The sequence below is a fragment of the Neopelma chrysocephalum genome, unplaced genomic scaffold, assembly GCF_003984885.1.
Source record: "Neopelma chrysocephalum unplaced genomic scaffold, ASM398488v2 Primary Assembly neopelma1_44, whole genome shotgun sequence".
NCBI lineage: Eukaryota > Metazoa > Chordata > Aves > Passeriformes > Pipridae > Neopelma > Neopelma chrysocephalum.
In genome coordinates this window covers 25,619,459-25,637,832 of record NW_020897703.1, presented here as the reverse complement: position 1 = coordinate 25,637,832, position 18,374 = coordinate 25,619,459, and the positions used below count along the sequence as shown (strand labels likewise).

Here is an 18,374-nt window from a genome sequence, read left to right as displayed (position 1 = left end):
CTCTGCCCAAACAGCAAGCACCACAGCTGACCTTAACCTTACACTAGACAGTCTGATGGACTGCACTGGCCTCAAAATCACTTGGACATTACAGGCCCCTTCATTTCCACTGGAAAATTTTTGCACATATGCTTTCCCTGAATTATATTCTAAATGGAAGATTTGCATGGTTTTAAATGTAATTTGTATGCCTAATTAATTTAAATTATTGATAGCAAACAATAACCATTTATACTGAGGTAGCATGTAATATATCAAAAAAGCTTTTCCTGGATATTAGGTACAAATAAATAATGTCAGTTTGTGTCCCTAAGAGCTGAAAGCCCAAAATACTTACAGCTTTACAGCTTCCACACGGACTTCTTGCAATCTGTTTTTATTGACTCATGGGATCTAGAAAACAAATCAACAGTGAAGTTTTTACTCCACTTATTTCATTAGTTGAATTTTTTGCTGTAGGTTCTGATCAGATTATATAGGAAGAACTTTTTTTTTTCACACTTAAATTAGTTCTCCAACAAGGTACTTAGCAGAAAACGACTGGATTTTAGCCCTATAGAAATCTACATAATTCCAAGTAATTTAAGGAATTCAAGCAGAACAGACTGAGAGGCCAATTGTAAACCATCTGTACTCCTTAGGACTTTCAGTAATCCAACAGAGAAGTTTTTCAGGAGAAGCAACAGGATTATAGCAGAACTGGCCAGAGAGAAACAGTACTGGTAACTTAGAGTTAATTTTCTATTAAATAGATATCAAACCCCAGGCAACTGAACTACAAAGACCTTCCGGAAACCAAATATACCCACTCTGTAGGCAGCACAAACTGCAGTGAGAAGGAAGGATATCATTTGGAAATTTTGAAGTAAATCCAGAATTGATCAGTGTGTGCAGGTACAAGTAGGGGATCTGGTAATGAGAACAGCTTGGTATCAGTATCCCTAAAGTAGAGCTTACATGGAAACACAGCAGTCAAATTATGGACTATGTAGGTTTGCCCACAAAAATTACCAAGTGCTTTGGCTTGATTTCCAAACTGAACTTGTTAACATGATACACCTAGAAATGGCATTTGCAACTGAGATAACAGGTATCTAAACATGATAATGGAGATTTACAGCAGATGGAGAGATACTCATGTTGCCATAGGAACCGTGCAGGAAAAGTGTGTAGGAGTAAAGTATGGCACAGAAAAGCATCTGGGAGAAAGGGCTGGTGACTGAACTCACTCAGCAGCTCTTAAGGTTAGATGACACATTAATAAGAACACATTAGTTTTTCAGGATATTGAGAATCATGGAGGAAAGGAGTCCTAACAGTGAGCTGCAGAACAGCTGAAGGCAGCAATGCCATGTTGTGCCATAGTGTAGGGCAGAAAAAGTCTCTAGAGAAGGGCTGGAAATAGCCATGAGATGGATGAAAAAGCTGCGAAGCCCCTCAAACACAACGACAGCATGTGACACCTTGCTCCTGCTGAGTACACTCAGGACCCAGCTGGTGGTAAGGGAATGTGCTTTCCTTGGACTCCTCTCCCAGCACCAAGTCCATACATGCTTGGGAGGTGACCCAGTCTGGCTCATTCGGTGCCTGCTCACTCTGCCCATGCAGAGAACCTGCTGGATGGTCCCCCAGTGCTGCAGGGCTGACTCCCCTGTGATGGACTCACATGTGGCTACATTTTCTGAAGAAGAAGTCAAGCCCTAAGCAGCCAAATGTGTGGGTTTGAATCCCAGAATTTCCCACACAAAGGGCTTGAGTAGGGGGCTATCTAGAGGAAGTTCCCGTTTCACTCTCTGTTGGGGTGAGTAACATGGTGGAAAAGATCCCCTTGAGCTCAAGGTGAGGAGTCCAGGTAAGGATCATCCCAGGGATTTTGAGGCAAGGCAGAAGGAAAGCCCTTCCATGGTGCAGAAGGACCAGACAGAGGTGACAGGCTCCAGCCACTGCCCTTTGTGCTAGAACAGCCTGCACTCAGCCACAGTGGGTGGTGAGGAAATACCCTGAACTCTGCCTGCACACAAGTCGGAGAGAAAAGGGCAGGGAGGCATCCCTGTGTGACTTGAGCAAGCAAAGGATTGGCACTTGGGAAAGACCCAGGACACATATGCAGCTGTCAGCAGCAGCTCCAGCACACTGCCAGATTAAAGCCATGCATGCTGGGAAGTGATGCAAGGGCAGGGAAAGGGGTTGAAACACAGTGCTCATCCATGGTGTGGCTATGGAAATGTCTTGAACTCTGATTGTAACACAGTTATGTCCTGCTCGTGCTGGTGAGCTGCCTCTCCAGGACAAGCTTTAGTCTATGTGGGGAGTTGGAAGACCCTCCAAGACAGTATAAGTGCTTTGACAGTTCCAGGTGGTGGGGCTGGGCACCGGGCAGAGTCGTAGGCTGTTGAGGTCTAGGAGATAAAAGGTGTGATGATTGTAGTTTGCCAGCATTGAGAGGGATGGGGTGCTGTGCTCTTCAGTCTTGTGTGGTGGCTCTGGAGCAGTGTCGCTTCTGATATTTTTGCAGCTCCATGGCTGTTGTGATGAGGATGACAGCTCCAGGCTGTGCCACGCTGCTCTCCAAGCAAAAGCATTAAAGAAAGATTACACAGGCAGCAAAACTCCAAAGAAGCCTCTCTGAAGGCAGATGCAAGGTCCTTCAGTCCCATTCTTTGTTGATTTCCCAGGGCACAGTCCTTTCCTCAGAGGGAGTCTCACAGGGTGGAAGCTACTGCGATTACACTCCTAACTTCCAGCCAGACTGAGCCCTTGCTGCTGCCCCAATTTCCATTTCCATGTCTGGACTGTGTAGGATTGAGGCAATGCTGGACCCTGGAGCATGACTCAATGCAAAGTCACACTGAGTGCAGCTCAAAACGGCGCCAAATGTGAGTGGGAAGGATGTGAATGGGCCATGGACAGGGAAGGAAATTTTGTAGGCAACGTGAGCTGCTGTGCTGTGTAAGTTTGCTGCTTTCAGCTGCACCTGCATTACAGCAGTATTGATAGGGACTGAGAAGAACAAGGAAATCAGGAGATGATTGACAGTGATTGAAAAGCCCAAATGAAAAAGGGTTTTGAATCATTAAAACTACAGAAGGATTAATTAAAACCACTAAAAGCAAGCACCAGAAATCCAGTGTTTCATACACATGTCAAATTACAGCAAATCCACAGACCCAGGAACTCAGTGACATCTGTAAAGCTCCAAAATCAAGAAATTCACAATGTAAAGTACTCTGGCAGGTGAAATAGTTTGTGTTACATTCACCTAACCTTACTGGCCATTTTTGCCTACAGCCAGGAAAATACAACCATGTGCTCAGTGTGTTGAAGGAGAAAGGCTGTTTATTTTAACCAAATTTCCTTTCTTGTTCCTGTGTCATGGCACCTACAGTTTTAGTAGGCAGGTATCTTTTATTTTTGGCAAGAATAGGAAGTTCTTTCATGTTTATTACCCAGAAGAGACCAGAAAACATTGTTTCCCAGACTATTAACAGTATCAGTTCATAGTACTATCAGAAGTATCAGTTGCCTTGAGAAAGAATCTGCCCTAATAACAATTGTCCAATTAAAAAAATGCAGATGAGAGGCTTTGCTAGCAATGTTACTTTTGTGTCATTCTCTCATCGCCCAGCACCTCCTCCAGTTCAGCAATAATTATAAGAAGTCACACTTCTCGTGCAGTAAAGGCAGGCTGCGCTTTTGGCTTTCTTTTCCCAGGTTTGATGCCATTCCTCCGCAAGCCTGTAGAGGACGCAGCTCCCTTAGCAGACAGGAACAGCAACAGTGATGTCTTCTGTTGCCCAGATACCAGAGTGGAACACAGATTTAAAACTGTTAAACTTGGTCTCATCTAAAGATATTTACTAGGTCAGGAAAAAATCCTGTCCGATCAACAAGGGAGTAGTAGAAAACTTGTATCGTTATTTTTTTAAAATATTACACTTTTTTTTTTTTTTAAGGACACAGTGATGAGAAATATGCTGATATTTAGAGATTATACTCTGAACATGGATTGACCTTGCTGCTCTGAAGAAGTTATACTGATCTGAAGAAATGCTAAGCATGTTAAATGGCTTTAAACTGAAAGAGAGTAGGTTTAGATTAGATATTAGAAAAAAAATCTTTACTGTGAGGGTGGTGAGGCCCTAGCACAGGTTGCCCAGAGAAGTCGTAGATGCCCCATCCCTGGAAGTGCTCAAGGCCAGGTTGGGTGGAGCTCTGAGAAACCTGGTCTAGTGCCAGGTGTCACTGCTCCTGGCAGGGATTACAATGAAATGATCTTTAGGGTCCTTTCCAATCCAAGCCATTCTATGATTCTATAATTCTGTGTATAGCCAGAGTATAAACTTTGAAAGAAATCAACAAGAGTTGTTTTAGGTTTGATCAGATCCTGATCAGTTTCCTGAAATTAACAGAATGATGAATGAACAGAATGAAAATTTGGCAAATTTGTTTTAACCTGAGTTATAATAACATACAATTCAGTTTGTAGCCATAATCAGGTTTACAAGGATTTTATTTGACAAATGTTGGTAAGTGTATGTTATGCTATTCACACGTTTCTCCTCCAGATCTGCAGCTCTTCCTCATTTCTTCCTCCAGACCAGGAATTCCCAGCCAGTGGCAAGGCTTTGGCAGGCTGCAAGCAGGGCACAGCTCTGGGACCCCGATGCTCATCCTCTGCTGCACTCGCAAGGGTCAGGGTGGGATCTGGGTCATTTTGAACCACTAAATTATAACCGGGGAAGTGAAGAGAGTGGTAAACTGAACACAAGCTATAATTAGTAGCACCCATAAACTAAAGAAAAAAGGCAGGTTGAAGTGTGTAAGCCCTTGGCAAACATGGTTGAGCTGTCAGCCTTTCTTTGCTATTCAGCATTTTGTCAATGCCATCTTACGAGAGCCTCTGGTACTGCACATGCAGCACCTTTCTTTAAGAGAAAAAAACTAAATGCATGGAGTAAGAAAAGCTGAGTTCACCACCCAGTGCTCAGGGGCTGCACAAACATGCGCTAAAGATCGCTGGCCTGTCTGGAGTGTTGGAGAGGTTCTGGGTGGAGGAACATCCACTGACCACCTGTGATGGTTATGAAGGTCTAGCATGGGTGAAACTTTGTCTCTGCTGGGACCACTTGTCCTCAAGCAGTGGGGAAATAAAGCACACAAGTGGAATTCTTGCCTGAGTTCCCTTTGCTTCAAATTTTCCCAGGAAAATTTCAGTGGGAAATTTCAGGGTTATTGGCATGCATTATGATACCATGCGATTATATATTATAATTTTAATACAAATGTGAAGTGATTGGCAGAGCAGGAACCAACATGTTTGGAGGGGAAGAAGAGACTAGTTCTGGCCAAAATTTTTCTGATGGACAACATTACTCTGCTGATCTGTTTACCTGCAGGTCCACAGGAGAAAAATGCAGCTGAGAAAGCCTTTTTTTTTTTTTTTTTTTTGCTTGCAGTGACAAGTGTACTTCTGAACAGGCAGAAGTGGTGGATTTTATGTCTGTGCAGTGGTAATATCTTATGTCCCTGTAAGAGAATTGTAGATGTAGGTGCCACAGGCACTTGCTGTCTGATAGCAGAATTTGTGTGCTTGGCAGGGAGGGATGGATATGTGCTAATTTAGAGTCAGATTAAAGCTTGTAAATATATTTTAAAGACACGATGCTCATATGGTGCTGTTGCCATTTGCTGGCCAAAGGCAAAGATGATTTGAATGTCACTGGGAAAATGCTGGTAGGAGATGGAAAGGCCAGGGCAGCTTTCATGGGGTAAAGAGCTGCTACTAGGGGAGATGCTGTAGGAAAATAAACTGTTTGTATGAAATATATTCTCCTTTACATTTTTGCTTCTATGTATGATTCTCATGCAGGGAATTTTTAGCATCTTTTGCGTCATGGTTGTTTACAGTATTATAGGTGTATAATAAGAGCTGGAGAACCGAGGAGGGAGTTTGGACGAGACGTGGAGCAGAACCACAACCTCGCTAACCACAGTCATGCCTGATTCTGCCTTCCTCTTCTTCCTATGCAGATTGATTAAAGCCAGAACAAGGATTCTCTGCCCCGATTTTAAGAAATAACACAGTCGCAGTCAGGGAGGTTTGGGTTGTCCAAAAGCCATCCCTGCCCTGAAAGATTACACAAAACCAGACCAATCTCTCCCAGTTAGCTCTGCTGTCATTCCAAGAAGGAAAAATGCAATATTTGGGATGAAAAATAGAAGGGAAAAAGGTGTTTCCTCTCGAGGCCATGCCATGGCATCACTTGGTGCATGAAGTGCTCGGTTTGACCCTGCTTTATGGGTCTCCGTGACAGCAGCCAGGAGATCCGAGCTGGCACATCCCCACTGTATATAACACAGCTCAGATCCCTCACCCCTCTCAGTCCTCTCTCATTTTAGGGGGAGAATTCCTGTAGCCCTGATGTGGGAAAAATGACTGGAGGTAAGATTACCTTTACGGTAAGATTATCGTTACGGAAATTATAGGGGAAAATACGGTTGCTGCTCCCTGGATGGAATGTGGTCAACATACTTGGCACCCACAGCACAATCTTAGGGGGACTAAACAGAGACTGGAGCAAAGGGGAGACACGTCAGCTGGGCTCTGTCAAAACCCCTGCAGAGAAGGGAACTTGGTGGTACTTTCTAGCTCATGAGCCACACAGAAGCTTAAAACCAAGGGAGATAATGGAAGATGTCCTGCTGTTGAATCAGCAAACATGGCAAAATTACTCTCCTTGGACAGACATACGTCTGGACTAGCCTGAGATACCTGCCTCCAAGGTGCAACCAGCCCTCACTAAGGTGCATGACTAAAGTCACTCAGGCTAAACCTGAATGTAAAGAAGTAGTATAAAATTTATGTAAGTTAAGCATATAAATATAAGAATATAAAACATATATAAGTTAAAAATGAGGAGAATCACAGAATAATAGAATATGCCGAGTTGGAAGTTAGAGGACTCCATCAATAACTTCTGGGACCAGCGGATGGGCTGAACCTGTGTTATCCCCATAGAAACACCTATTGGGTAAGAAGCGTACTCTACGTACACTGAACGATTATCTCGAGCTAACTTTTGTTAGGGATTAGAGCTTGTTAGAATGGTCCTTTGAATTAGCGTACTGCTTTGAATGCGTTTTTGCGGTCAGATACTATCACCAGCAATCCCCGAACCTTAACCTGTCACAGTGTTATTAATAAAGGTTGTCATTCTGTAACCCGCTGATGTGATCTGTTCAAGGGCGCTGACAGCCTAACCACACGTGAAGGGTTTGAGAAAATTCCCCCTTTTCCCCTGACGCCCGAGTCTGGGGCACTCCCTCAGGTTTGCGAGCACTGCCCGCACTAAAGATGGCGGCGGCGCTGACCCGGAAGGGGCGGTGGGGCCGGGCTGGGTGAGGGAGCGGGAGGGCGGGATCGCCCATCCCGGCGCGGCCGTGCGGGAGCCCGGCCGGCCCAGCCCAACCCAACCCATCCCGGCGCGGCCGAGCGGGGCGCGGAGGTGCGGGCGGCCGCCGCCATCGCAGCCCGCATGGGGCGGGCTCGCTCCGTGCGCCGGGGCCGGGGGCGCCGCTGAGGGGCGGCAGCCGCGGTGCCATGCAGGGCGCGGACCCCGCGGCGGCCATGAAGGGGCCGGAGGGCGAGGGCAAGACGGAGCCGCTGCCGGCGGCGGGGCAGAGCGGCGGCAGGAGCGGCGGCGGCCGCGGCAGCGGCAGCAAGGGCTGGCAGTACAGGTGGGCGTGGGGCGCGGTGAGCGGCGGCGGGCCCGGGAGCGCTGCCCGGGCTGCCCCGGCGCGGGTGGGCGGCGCGGCTGCCCCGGCTGCAGCCCCCCGGCACCCGCAGCACCGCCGGGTGCGGTGCGGGGGCACTCGGGCACCCCGTGTCCCTGTGTCCACCGTCCCTGTGGAGACGGCGGGCGGCTCCCGCTCTCCTGTGCATCCCAGCACAAAGCTGCCGGGGGATGATGTGCCTTTGCTCCCGCCTCTCGGATCCTCTTTTCCCCTCGCAGAGCGCGATTTAAAGTTGTTGGGGGGTGGGGGCGCTTCGTCGCTTTCCAGCCTTTCCAGAAAAGCCAAACTTTCTGCCGAGTTTTAGCTCAATGTGTCAACTTAATGGCAGTCTTTTATTTTTTTATTGATGCTTTCTGTTTGTTGCTGATAGCAAAACTGAGTGTGTACGGACTTTATGTCTTATCTGACTTGTTTTAAGAACGGCTGCGCTTAGCATAAATCAGGATGATTACTGAGGTACAGCAAGTACAGCAGAAGAGAGCTGAGAAAGCCGGAGAAGCTGAGCACGCAGCATTACTCTGAATTATTCACCTGTATGTTTGAGAGATTTTGGGGAGTTCCATATATTTTTTCCCGGTGTGCTTTCTGTTTGAACATATTCCACTCACACGCTGGCTCTCTAAGACGTCTCTTTAGAGGTTTCCAAATGTCTGCTCCTAGGTCTCTCATCCTTGACTGGAGTTCTGCCATGTTGCTGTGCTGCTGTTACGTGAAGTTTACACACTTCTCCTTCAAATGGAGACTCCCCAAAGCCGTCATCTGCCAGCCCAGATGGGCTGGCTTGCTGTTCCCTGCGTACGGAGGGAGCCGGAGAGAGCCGGAGCGTGGTACATCTGCCCGCGCCCAGCGGGACAGAGGGACATGGGATGGCTCAGAGAAAGGAGCACCCAGGCCCAGGCTGTGCAGGAACCAAGTGCCTGGTGCTTTTAATAGGGAGTGAACAGCTCGGTCATTGCTGAGAATCTGGGTCACGAGTAATTTACTTTTCTGGTGACTAAGTGTCTGGAAGAGAAGTGCTGATTTCAGGGTGAATATTTCAGGCTGCTAAATAGGGAAAGCTAATTGTCGGATTTAGTTATTGGTTGCCTTATCTGCTGGTTCCTGTTGCTTTTAAACTTTTTTTTTAAATACTCTGGATTCAAGTAGAACTGAATTTTCTAAAGAAAATTGCTATTACTGTAACCAAGCACACACTTACTGTTCACTTGTTCCACATGTGAAACACAGGATTTAGTTTATGCAATCAAAATGGAAGTATTTTATGTTTTTGTGTGGAACTGGAGGCAATGAAAGGGATGAGATACCTGATTTGCCTGGATGCCTTTTTGCTGTAGTATGTTTGAGATGGTGGTCACAGTTTAGTGCTGTGCAGTGAAATTCCACTTTTTAAAATTATCCATCCAAGTCTTTCGTTTCTTCTTTTAGTAGGATGAAAGTTGAACTGACTCTGAGTCAGTTTGGTAGCTTGACAGCTCTAAGTGGTAACTGTCCATGTTATTCCTTGTAGCTATCAATATCTCGTTTAATTTGCTCTAATACTCTAGTGCAAATTAGTCTTTCTGATTTGTTTTATTTCTAGAATATTGGGACAGATTTAATGTACTAGTGGTATTATTGTGGACACTTGAGATACCTTGCTGTTAATCCCTGCTGTCTTGGGAATCAATTATTTACTCCTAGATGTGTCTCTATATCTAATTACCCACAAAATATCACCTTTTCCCCCTGTCCCTGTAGGAAGCTCTCCTGGACAAGATGCTGTAGCTTAGATTTCACTTTGTGAATTACTTCTGTACTAAAAGGTATTTGACAAAAGAGAGACCCCTCCCAATGATGAATCAGTGTCCGAAGTATGGGTTTTAGACATAGGGAATTTTTGGTGGAAGTTTGATCTTTAACTTTTCTAGCTCAGAGTGAGAGTAGGTTGTGGTCACACAGCCTGGCAGAAGTACGGTTCTGAAATACTCGCTTCACACTCGCTTCTGGTACAGAAGTTTAGTTCTTTACTTGGTGAAGCATCTTGTTGAAACAGCTGTAGCATAGTTGTCAGACAAATGGGAAAACAGGTACTTGATACTTTAATGCTCCAAAAGGGGAATTAAGACTATAGACAAAAAATAAACCTCCAGCACTGCCGGAACCTGAAATAATGAAAACTGAATCTCTCAAAGAGGGGGAAAGTCACACATCCTCAGCATAGAGTGAAGTCTAGAAAATAAAAAATGAAGCAGGAAGTCTAACTTTAGATTTTGGTAAGAGCTAATAGGGAGATTTTTAAATAGCTGTGATAGAGTTAGACCAAATATTTATCATCGTGGAGAAGAAACAACCAGAGGCTGCCAGACACTTGAGGTGATGTTGCGATACAGCTGAATCTCCCATCAAACTTCCTGCTTGTGGCCTGTGTACTGGTGAGTTTAGGCAGCCAGTACAGGAGTGCCTCTTCTGAAACTTGTAAGGGCTTGGTTTCTTCAGAGGATAGGAAGATACTTTTTTTTTTTTTACTTACTTGAAGTTGAGTTCTTAAGAAACTGCTCTTTTAGCCATCTAACAGGAAATGATCTTGTTTTCTTGCGCATATATATAATCAGGGTCGGAGAATGTCTGAGAGCAACCAACCCTTGGCTGCATTTTCCTCACTGGGGTCAGGAACAGCCCAAATGTTAACTTGGGTTTAAGTGGATAAAGAGAGCCTGAGAGGTTGTGCTGCACACTAAAGTCTTTAACCCTGTTTTCATTTAGAAAAACAGTTACCAGGAGGAGAGACTTCTGAATAACTTCAAATTATTAAAAGATAACTTGATAAAGTAATTTAAGACTATAACATTTTCTTTATTTTAACAGTAACCAAGCTGAGAAGTAAGTATAGCCTTACTCATATAAAGAATTATTTGCATTCAGCATTTCTGCTCTAACTCTTGACCATCTTCATTTGGGTTTTGCCTTGCTCTAGGTTAAATGAACAAGAGTAGTTTCAAAGCAGTTGAGAGAAAGGTGGCAGGTTTGGCAGGTATGTCTATGACATGTGATTTGTATTCGTTCAAATAGCACAAAAAATGTCTCAAACAGAAAGCACAATCTCTGTCTATGAGCTAATGATCAGAATATGTGCCAGAGAAGTGTAACAAGTCCTGTCAGCCTGGCTTGAGGGGCTTTCAGATTATTTTGAGAGAATTGACTTGCAATTACTGGTTCTCATTTATCTACAAAATGAGAAGTTCAAAGTGCTGTAGTTGACTAGTGAAACAGGGTAGTCTTTCCCAGCTGGAGACATGCGAATGTGCTGTCCTCTTATGTTTTTCTTAGCGGTTCTGCTCTCAGAAAAATAAATCAATTCAGCTGCTATTAAAAGGATTCCCAACATTTCTTCCCTTGCTGGTAGAAATACATGTAAAATGTTCATGCATTTCCCAAATGATTGCTGTTTTTGAAGCTTACAAGTTATATTTCAAAACCTATTTGCTTTTCAGTTCTGCGTGTATTTTTGTAGATAGCTGCCTTTGTTCCTTATTTCAGAAATGGTTTTAGCATCTGCTTACTACGGATTTAGCCACTTATAGCTGTAAAATGCTACAGATTGTGTCTTTTGCTCTTTTTTTAAGGAAGCAAGTTAACTTTAGTTAGCTGGTCCTGAAAGTTTACTTTAGTGCTTCAGCAGGGTTATTCACAGTTGTCAGTTAGTATATAAAGCCATTTGGATGAAAGCAGCTTCAAGGACTAAACTTCCTAGATGACAGTACTTTTTATTAGTTGGGATTTTTTTTTTCCTTACTAGGGGTGACAATGGCTGGTAAGAGGGTTTCTTGTGCTTGATGGCTTCTGCTTGTCATTAATAAGGTTATCAAGTTAAGGCAGAATTCTCTTGCAAAATTACTCCATGTGGCTTTGGGCTGGAGTAAGAGAAGATAAGAGCAGAGAGAGAGTTTTGACAGAAGAGTAACACTAATTTTTTTTGCATCGAATGCAAATGGATGACGTGAAACAAATGAAATGGTTGCCAGTCTTCTTTTAAAGGCTTTGTTTTGCAGTTGATACTATGCAAGCACTCTTCACAAATACTAAAATAAGGGAGTAAACAGTTACTGACCTTAATTCAATCTTCTGTGTTTGAGCAGGTCAGCATGTGATAGTGTAACAGAAGAACTGGTAACCGGAACACATGGGTATATTTTAATTCTGCATGTCGAGATGATCATGAACTCCTCTGCATAAAGTGATCCCATATGAAATGTGTTTTAAAGACAATGCTTATGTCTGAGTTTGATACCAGTTTTTTGAGGGTGACTGATGGTGCTTTGCACTTAAACACGTACAAGCCAAGCATGTGAAACTGAGCTAGACTGTGGAAGTATTTGATTTTTATTTATGCTATCTTGCCAAAATGATCTAATTAGTAATAAAAAAGAGTGTCTTGAAACTGATACAGTCTTCTTGAGTGGACGTTGATAAGGATTCTTTGCATTTGGGGTGTCGCTGATGTCAGTTGCAAGAAGAGGTGTTGAGTGTTTCTAGTTTCTATGTGTTTCTAGTGATTTCCATGAATGTTTGATCTTGGGAGGATAAATTTCACCTGTTTGGCCTATAAAGCTGAAAACAGCTTGGTTAGAAACAGATACAGGAGGTAATGGCAGCACAGTGTTCAATAATGCTTGGTGTTGCAAACCTCTCGCTTGCTGGTCCTCTGTTCTTGTCTGGGCATCAAATTCATGCTTAGGCTGCAACAGAGAGTGTGAACTGACCTAATTAAGTGGCTCCTGAGAGCAGGCCAGAATTTAAGTTAAAGTCCCTATCACTTGGTAAGTAGAAGAAAAGGAAAACCTCCCAAACCTTCAGGTAAATGTTAGTGTCATCCTAGGACAGTTCTCTCTAATGCTGGTACTCCTGGTGCTTCCTTTTTATTACACACCTCCCTTGTTCTGGGTTTTCTTTTTGCACTACTTGAAACAAAATTCTTTGGGATCCTACATGGATTTTGTGTATATTTGCTGTAATCAATAACTGTAAACACCCTGCTTGTGATGCACAGCTGCAGAGGGAGAGAGGCTGTGATTTTGCGATGTCATCTCCCAGGTGGGAGGTCTGGCAAGGGCTGCTCCTGTTTTGACTTTCGCCTGCTCTTGCAGCCCACCCCACTTCCTCAGTATCCTGCTGTCCTAAGAACCTGCTGGCATTGTCACATAGAGGTGCCAGCTGCCAAGAGAGATGGCTTTTGTGTTGGCATCTTTTGGGTTGGCTGGTGGCTTTGATGTTAAGCCTGTGTCAAAGCAGATGATCTTCCTTGCTTCTGTTTCTGATGATCCATGGAGATACCTCAGCACTGCCTTCAGAAAGCCCATGCTGCTCACTTTGACTTGTTGCTCACCTTTTGCAGTGTGATTCTGAATGCTGAAAAGAAGATTTTCTCAAGTGGTTGCTGTGAATTTTAGAATTTATTTCTGCAATTTTATGTGATCCTTTTTATTACTAAAAATTAGATTAGGACTGCTGTCACATTTGTTTGATACACTGGAGGGAACTGGCTGAAAAACCTGGTGCCTGAATGTCTTTATCCTCATTTGACTCTTCGCTTAAAGAGTATACCATGCTTATGACATTGATTTAGAAATGCTGCACTTCACATAATTTGCTCATTAGAATAGACAAGAAGCTCATATTTAAAGTGATCAGCCAGTTTTATCCATCTCAGTATCCATTCCGTGTTATTAAAAAGTTAAGGTCATCTTTTATCAAGCTGATTTTACAGTTGCTGAAGCTCCCGGCGCTTCTCAAAAGACAAGTGAGCCATTTGTGTTCACACATGTATTTACACTTGGAATAATGGGGTTGGAGCAGATGGAAGCTCACATGTGTTGTAAATTAAGACAAGTAAATCTTGGTGTGAGGGGTGGTAAGTGGATAGAGTTGGGGAAACAGGTTTGGTAATTTAAACAGAGGCTTTATGTTGATTGGTGTTCTAGTAGGGAATATGAGCTCAATTCCTGAACCAGGTGACAAGATCTGGGTTCCCTTCTCTGCCCCTGTGGCTCCTCAGTGAGCAACTCTTAAGAGCATTGTCCCTCTCCTGCTTCTCAGAGCATTCCCATGTTGGACAGGCAGCACTGTCACATGTGGGAGTTGGTTCTGGCATCATGACGTACTTGTGTTCATGCTGGGATTTCATCTAGAGTTCAAATTAAGCTAAACTGAAGATGCACAAACTTTTGAGTAGCTTCTAAATATCAAATAATTTGTGTTTTCCATGGAATAGGTTTCTGCAGGGAGTAATGGCTGTTACAAATGTCTATCCATCACTAAGTGCAAAGAGTATTTTTCAACTTCACCTTTTCTAATGCAATTAGTATCAGAGAGTTAATTGAATTGCCTACAACATTAACATCCTGCTTCACCACACACATTCTCTCCCCAGAGAGAAGATGAAAAACAAACTACATGTGCCTGACCTAATCGCATTGCTTAATGCAGGAGCAGAAAGCACCAGCTGCTGCTGTTAGGTTAACCTGGGAAGGTTCAAGTGCTTACTCACGGAGCTGTGAAAATTAAGGCACAAGTGCGATGACCCCTGTTTACTTAAGGATCGTGCCTTGACGTGCCCTCTGATCACCTGCCTGTGCTGATGAATTCTTGTAGGGGATCGCTGCCTGCTGCCAATGTTGCCAGATAACCTTCTTTTCAGGGTGCTTGCAAAGCTTGTACCATTTCAGATTTTCTGCACTGTGTATCTAAAGGTGAAATGGGAAGGGAGGGCGGGCTGAAGTTGGGTAGGAAAAATACTGTTTCTTCATGTGTGTTAAGCTGCCAGTCTTGTATCTGACAGCCTGCTTAGGAGGAATGTCAGTGTCAGGGGGAAGGCTTTTTGCTACAGGTATGCATTTTTTCTTTCTCTTTCCAGGTGTAAATTTTAGAGTTTCTCAATGAGGCTGGAAATCTTTAATCTTGGTTAATGTTAAGGCGTTGCCAGATCAGTTTCCCAAAGAGCCCAGTTCACACTGGGAAAGTTGGTTTCATTTGTTGCATGGAGATGCATCAGAAAGCATGAGATCTGCTGGGCAGAACTGCAGGATGCTGTATGAAGGAGCTGGTTTCTGACTCTGGCTCCGACTTCCTCTGTGGTAATACTCATATATTATTAAAACTGCTTTTCCCCTGTGATCACGATCCCCTGTGTTCCTCTTTTTCTTGAATGCCTGGTTTGGAACAGTTGGCTCTGATTTTGCAAAACTTTCAAAGGGTCATGGCTGCAGCTGAAACCAGCAGAAGCCATGGTTTGAATGTATGAATAAAGTAAAATTTGGGCTGCAACTGTCTCAAAGTTATAGAGGCTGAAAATTCACTGTGCCTCAGTTCTCTATATGCAAAATGGAATGATAATGTTTTCGTCCTTTTATTGTTCAGTATATGACTCCTTCATAAGTGTCCACGGCAAGCACAAGAGAAGAAAACCACAAGAAAACTCGTTACTAGTGCATAAGTGACAAATGAATAATACCTGATGCTCATTGCATGATGAAAAGGAGCACTTTTTTGAATAACCTCTTCTCTGGGAATCGCTTAAAGCACTGTACAAGAAAGTAGTCCTGCTCTCTTTATGTATTGTCATAATCATGGGTGGTTAACATGTGCTTTCTTAATTAGAGTTTAAACTCTCCTAACATCTTATGCTTCAATTTAAATGTAGGAATATTTTTGTTTAATTTCTCTGTGTCCAAGAATTATAGTATAATTTGGAAAGCCAGCCAACATTACTGCATCCTGACTGCTCCCCTAGGTTTGGTCTGACCTGAGAGGTTGCAGAGAGCACATGCTGGTCCATTGGCCAACTAGAAGGCATTTACTTGTGTTGACTCCTGAAATGCGCCACTTGTAACTGTTTGCCAGCTAGACTTCACAGTAATGGCCATTGCTTCTTGAGACTTGTGGTTCACACAGGTTTTTGTCTGTATTTCTGAATATTTAGATAACATTAATTGACAACAGTCAAGTAAGTGTGTTCTTGCCTGCTTGAAAGGTGGTGAGAAATTGTTATGCTCAGTATTGAATCTGAAATGTTGCAAAAATCTGAGGTAGCTGATCAGCATATTAACTTCCATTTCAGTGTTTTATTGCTGCAGAGTCCAGGACAGCAATGTGTACTTGTTAGTATAATCTTTTAAAAGTCATAATAAAAAAAAAATCTCAAACCTGCAAAGGCATACCTGTATATTTCTGATAGGATAAGAGCTAGTAGACTAGAAGCAGAGCAAAATGCCCTGGGATGGAACGTGTAGCAAGCTGAACCATGTTGGACTGGGCCTGAGAGTAACTAAGTGATACAGAGGTTTGCTCCACCACTTCCTGTGGATAGTGCTTACCAGGATCCACTGCTTTCTGAGGTGTCATAGGTAGCAGATCGTCAAAAACTGCCAAGATGCTCATCTGTCACTGTTTGCCTTGTCTGTGTTATGTCAGTCCTGTTCATGGGGGAGAACAGCTTTAAGTTGACTGCTTGAGCTTTCTGAAACTAGACATCAGGTGAAAGTTTTGAATTTTGTAATATGTGAAACTGTGCATTATGGTGTGCTGATGTGAACTGGTAACAAAAATGGTAGCAAAGGTACAGGCAACAATTATTTGCCCGAGGTATCAAGTGGGTAGTTCAGACCTTTAGAGGTGCTGCTTTTTCGTATGCTCCAGCTCTAAAATGTTGTTGGCTGAATCTACAGTTTTTTTTTTCCAGCTATATCATTGCAGAAAAATCTGCAGGGTTGGCTACTGACTCTTGGGTCCACCTTCAGTTCTGTTCTGTTCTGCTGACGCAAATCCACAAATAAATTGTATGTGAGTGGAGTTCTTGCTGACTTGAGGAGTTCATCTATGTGTGAGACAAATTGCTTAGCTGAATCTCACTGCAATTTTTTCCATGCAGATGTATTGTGAGAGCTAAAGAGCTCTGTAAATTATGAAGTAGTTAAATAATCAGTTTTACGGTTGTTCAGTGAGAGCAGCACTTTGCTACTTATTAATTAAATATTATCCGTTTTCTTTTTTCCATTTGCTACTCTGCAAAAGTGTTACAATTGTATATCGACCTGTGCCATTAACGCACAAAAGAGGAGAATCAAATACAAGTTTCGTTAAGATGGTTTTAAAAAAAACCCTGTAAGCTTGATTTAGCGTTCCCCTTGAGAACTAGTATTGATAGAACTTGAGGTGCAAACACAACTACTGTGTTCATAACAGGGGTTGGGGAGGCTGGGCCATGGGAGAGCCCCTTTACTCCTGGGCAGGAAGCCTGGGCTGTGTCATGACGGCTCATGGAAAGCTGATGGCTCTGCCACACCCTTTCTTCCTGGCAAGCCTGCACTGCTCTTCCAATGCATGTCTGTACTCCCAAGGATTTACAGGAGTGTGTGTTACGATCAGTTTTTATGTCTGATGAGGATGTGTGTGTTGCTAGCACGCTTGCAGCCAAGTGCTGTTCCGAAGTATCCCCAGGGTCTACTGTTGATGTTCTTGTGATAGCGTTGGACCTCTTTTCCTTGCACTTGTGTTCTTGGTTTCTAAATTTATAACTGAGTAGTCAAACACATGAGCTGAAGAGCAGGAGCTCTGCTGCCACTTTACAGTTCACTGTAGGGCACTGCTGATGAATTGCAGAGCAAGGTTAGATTTTTTTTTTCTTTTTTCCAAAAGCTGTTTAGAAAAGCAGAGGTAATGTATTGCTGTAGATACTCTGTAAGCAACTGATGCTTCTGCCTTACCTTGTTGGGTATACTGGGGAGCCTGCTCTTGCACCACTGAGCTGTGGGACTGGAGTGTGCTTAACTTGGTGGTGGTTTCTTGGGGGCAAGTGATCTTTGCAGTTGCAGAAGATATGCCCAAACTGTCTATTGCTGACATAGTTGTTTGGGATTTTTTTCCCCCTTTTTATTCTCCCCTACACTTCCCCTCTGTGTAAGGAAAAGGGGAATCAGTGCATTGTAGATAAGCACTTTGCAGTGCTCAGTGAGCAAAAAGCAGGCTATTGCCAACAGTGAGCCTGTGGGCAGACAGAGACAAACAAGTTCAGTGAAAATGGTTATTGCTTTTTCCAAACTGTATAGTCAAAATCACTAATTGGTTTGCACTCTTACAATCCCAGTTTCTTTCTTTGCTTTTCTTTATGCTTTGATAGCTTTTAATATGAAGATGATCTCTTTCACCAGGGTTTTGCATTTTGCTGTGAGCTCAGTAGGAAGAAGTGTCTTCCCTTGACCAGGGTCCAAAGGCACCATGTGCTGGCAGCTCTGGAGGCTGGATCCCCCTTCAGGAACCCTCCCTGATATCTGCATGGGCTGGATCCCCCTTTAGGAGCCCTTCCTCACATCTTCATGGGCTGGATCCTCCTTCAGGAGCCCTCCTTGACATCTGCATGGGCTCCAGACTCCTGGTCATCCTTCCTGCTGTAAGCAAATCCACACATACTTGGATGCTGCTTGTAGTCAGGCCTTACGCAAGTCTGTGGGGAAGCCTTTGGCAGCTGCCTCTGCTCTTCAAGCAGCTGTTGGGTCTTCAGAGACTTGGCTGCTCAAAGTATCCCACGTGGTGCTGTCTGAGTCCCAGCA

At 43.7% G+C, this 18,374-nt stretch overlaps 1 protein-coding gene across 3 annotated transcripts in view; it reads left to right on the top strand.

Moving 5' to 3' along the window:
- The first annotated feature begins 7,532 nt into the window (after nt 1-7,532).
- OSBPL11 (oxysterol binding protein like 11) overlaps nt 7,533-18,374 on the top strand; it is a 38,308-nt gene continuing 27,466 nt past the window's right edge. Inside the window, exon 1 of one of the 3 annotated variants that reach the window (XM_027679034.1) lies at nt 7,533-7,737. In XM_027679034.1, the coding sequence (XP_027534835.1) occupies nt 7,601-7,737 (137 nt within the window). In that variant the 5' untranslated portion in view covers nt 7,533-7,600. Of the gene's footprint in view, nt 7,738-8,458; nt 8,622-14,835; nt 14,904-18,374 lie in introns of those variants that run through there. The other 2 variants (XM_027679035.1, XM_027679036.1) reach the window with 2 other exon arrangements.